This window comes from Parus major, chromosome 2 (assembly GCF_001522545.3).
Source record: "Parus major isolate Abel chromosome 2, Parus_major1.1, whole genome shotgun sequence".
NCBI lineage: Eukaryota > Metazoa > Chordata > Aves > Passeriformes > Paridae > Parus > Parus major.
In genome coordinates, this window is record NC_031769.1 from 177,256 (window position 1) to 180,687 (window position 3,432).

At 56.6% G+C, this 3,432-nt stretch overlaps 1 protein-coding gene across 7 annotated transcripts in view; it reads right to left on the minus strand.

The window, feature by feature from the left end:
- Positions 1-920: 920 nt before the first annotated feature.
- LOC107200260 (microtubule-associated protein 4-like) overlaps positions 921-3,432 on the minus strand; it is a 45,879-nt gene continuing 43,367 nt past the window's right edge. For 6 of the 7 annotated variants that reach the window (XM_015618499.3, XM_015618500.3, XM_015618498.3 and 3 more), the window contains 2 exons: positions 2,706-2,832; positions 2,497-2,590 (listed from right to left, as the gene is read on the minus strand). In XM_015618499.3, coding sequence (XP_015473985.1) covers positions 2,583-2,590; positions 2,706-2,832 — 135 coding nt within the window. In that variant the 3' untranslated portion in view covers positions 2,497-2,582. The other variant, XM_015618495.3, reaches the window with a different exon arrangement.

Below are 3,432 nucleotides of genomic sequence, written 5' to 3' on the forward strand. Positions count from 1 at the left end.
CATCCAAGGGAATTTCATCCTGGGAAATCTCATCCAAGGGAATTTCATCCTAGGAAATCTCATCCAAGGGAATTTCATCCTGGGGAATCTCATCCCAGGACACCCCGGGAATCTCATCCCAGGGAATCTCATCCCGGGGAATCTCATCCTGGGACACCCCGGGAATCTCATCCCGGGGAATCTCATCCTGGGACACCCCGGGAATCTCATCCCGGGGAATCTCATCCCAGGACACCCAGGGAATCTCATCCCCAGGGAATCTCATCCCCAGGGAATCTCATCCTGGGGCATCCCAGGCCACCACAGGTCCGGGGTGCCCCAGGAGGAGCAGCAAGAGGAACGCAACATCTCGGCCTCCACCTCCTCTTTGGCTGCCCCTGGCCATCTCTGGCTCTGCCCATCGGCACCAGCTCTGCTCCCTGTCCTGAGATCCTGGAGCTCCAGCCCGTGCCGAGGCCACCCTGGCTGCTCACAGCCGGGAACCACCGTCCTGCCCAGGGGCTCACCCTGCTCCTCTCCTCTCCTCTCCTTCAATTTTTCCCTCAATTCAAACGTTGGAAAAAACAAAAGAAAAATCAACCAAACAAAGCCAAGGCTGCCGAGCTGAAGCTGGCGTGTAGAATTTAGCAGTAAAGAAAGAAGGAAGCGTCACGGAGGGCAGTGATATATACCGGGACACGGGAACCAGCGCGGAGCTCCAGCGCCGGGGGACACACACGGACACACACGGGGGACACGGATCCCCAGCTGGGATCACAGGGATGTGGAGAGGAGGGGAGAGGAAGAGGAGGAAGAGGAGGAGGAAGGGAAGCATCAGGAGGTCTCTGGGTATATATAACCGCCCCTTTCAGGTGCAAATCTGCATCGCTCCTTTAAATTTGTATTCGGATGAAAAAGCACTTATGAAACTACCAGACGACTTTGATTCAAACTAGTACATTTTAATGCCATTTTATTAGAAACCATGCAAACTTTAATATAAAAAATACAAGTGCAATAAGAATCTTTGTGTGTAAATACAGATTCCGGGTTATCGTGTCATTGTCGGCTTCCCAAAGAAATACTCCCACAAGCACGAGAAGCTGCAGGCTTCCCTCTGTCCCCTCCTGGAGCAGCCCCCCTTAGCACACGCCTGGTTCAGTTCTCTTTGATCCCAGTGTTTTGTTATTCTGTTTGCTTTTTTTATTTTGCTTTAGATTACTTTGACCACCCAAGAACACTTTTTGTTTTGTTTTCCTTTAATTTATTTACACTTCGTTTTCTTTAGTGTCATTTGAAACGAGGAGCTCCAAGAGAGGTTAAATCTCCTTCCTCATCAGAGCTGCACCTCCCTGGCACCGAGCCTGCCCTGCTGCCCCTCCGAGGGCTCCGGGGTCCCTCTGGGATGAGCTCCCGCTGCCTCCTGCCCTGCTCATCCCGGCTGTCACCCCAGCAGCGCACACCCCACACACCCCACACACCCCACGGACCTGCTGCAGCCTCGGAACTCCCGGCCCGAGCCTCCTGCTCCCTTTCCAGGCCCTGGAAAAACCCTGAAAAACCGGAGAGATGCCAGAGCCCGGCCCTGCCGTTAATAAATAAACCACCTTTGCAGAAGGCACCCCGGGCTCCCGAGCATCAATTAGCACATCTCGAGCATCAATTAACTCATCTCGAGCATCAATTAACTCATCTCGAGCATCAATTACCACATCTCGAGGTCAACACAGGCTCCACCTGAGCTCTCACAGCAAGTTTGCCCTTTACACATTCCTGTGCCTTTCGTTCCAGACATGGCTTAATCCCATGAACTCGCTCCATCGTTTTAAAACGTTAAAAAAAAAAGCAGAAACAAAACCCCAAACAACAACAAAGAAGTGACAAGGGCTGGATATGTCAGTCAGAAGCCGGCACGGCAGCAGCGGTTAAATGTCCCTACTCTCCTACGGGTCGGAAAAGAAGGAAAGAGAAAAGGAAACTTAGCACGGGTTCGAACACGATAAATCATCATCAACACTTCGTCACAAAGAATAAAAGGTTCAAGTCAACAGTTAAAACAGCCTAACGAGTGTGGAGGGGATTCATCAGCATCCCACAGGCGGCAGAAACTGAAGCGGCGAGGAGGGAAGGGGTTAAAAAAAGAGCCAGAAAGAAAGATCGCAGCTTATCCCTGTTAACTCGGCCCGGCCTCAGCCTCACCCGCGGGGCTCTGCCCTGCCCGGGGGCACCGAGAGAGGGAGGGGAGCCCCCGGGACCCCCGGCCCGAACACCCCACATCGTCCCCTTCCCACCTAAAGGCAGAGCCGGGTTAAGAGAGCCAAGCTGGGTCCCCGGGGGCGCGGGGGTCACAAGCCTTGCTGGCGGTGCCGGGGAGGCCACGGAGCCCAGGCTGGAGCTGGTGCTACGCCGGGGGCAGGTGCTGCTGGAAGGGGTGGGGGGTTTGGAGACGATTTCAGCTCCGTGGTCCGTTCGAGCCTCGGCCTTCGCACGGATCAGCTGGTGAGACTCAATCTGCAGCGACACAGGGGCAGGGGACAGGGGCGCGGGGAGAGGACGAGACAAGGGGCAGGAGGGGAATGGAAGACGATACCATAATGTCATCATTAGATGCCTGGAAGATAAAAGGCAATTTTCTGAATTAAAAGAAAGGCACGACAGCCCTGCAGCCGCCGCTAGCGGCGGTCGGGGCTGCGGTGCCTGCCGGGCTCCCTCCCCCCGGCACTCACTTGTTTCTTGGATGCGGCTGTCGAGGCTCTGAGGTTCCCTTTGGTCGCTGGGGCCCGGCCCCACTCCGTTCTGGGGCAGCACACCCGGGCCCGGCCCCGCTCCGTTCGGCTCCGAGCCGCCCTCCACCTGCGGGGACAACCGGGGTGATGGGATCCTGCAAATCCTGTAAATCCTGCGGGGTCTGACACAGCCCCCAGCTCAGCCCTGCTCCAAATCACAGCTGGAACAGCTGTAACAGCTGCACGGGGAATGGCAAGGACAAACCCCGCTGTTCTGACCCAGGGCTGATGCTGGATCCTGAGCTGGGGACACCCAGAGCAGCCCTGGCTGCCCCTGGATCCCTGGCAGGGCCCAAGGCCAGGCTGGACATTGGGGCTGGAGCCCCTGGGATGGTGGGAGGTGTCCCTGCCATGGCAGGGGTGGGATGAGATGACTCTTAAGGCCCCTTCCAGCACAATTCCCAGCTCCCTGGGGTGGTGCCGTGCCCACAGGTCCCTCAGGGAGGGAATGTCCCCTCCCTGAGCACAGATGTGCCACTGCTGCAGGCAGACCTGGCACAGTTTGTGTTCCCCTGGGAGAGGGGACAGGTCAGAACCAGGAAAGCTGTGCTCTGCTCTCATCCTCACAAACAGGAGTGATCCCTGCTCTCAGGTTCCAAGAGGAAGGATGGACATGGGCAGTGCCAGCCCTTGGGAATGCCCAGCAGGGTCACACACCCTGAGGAGG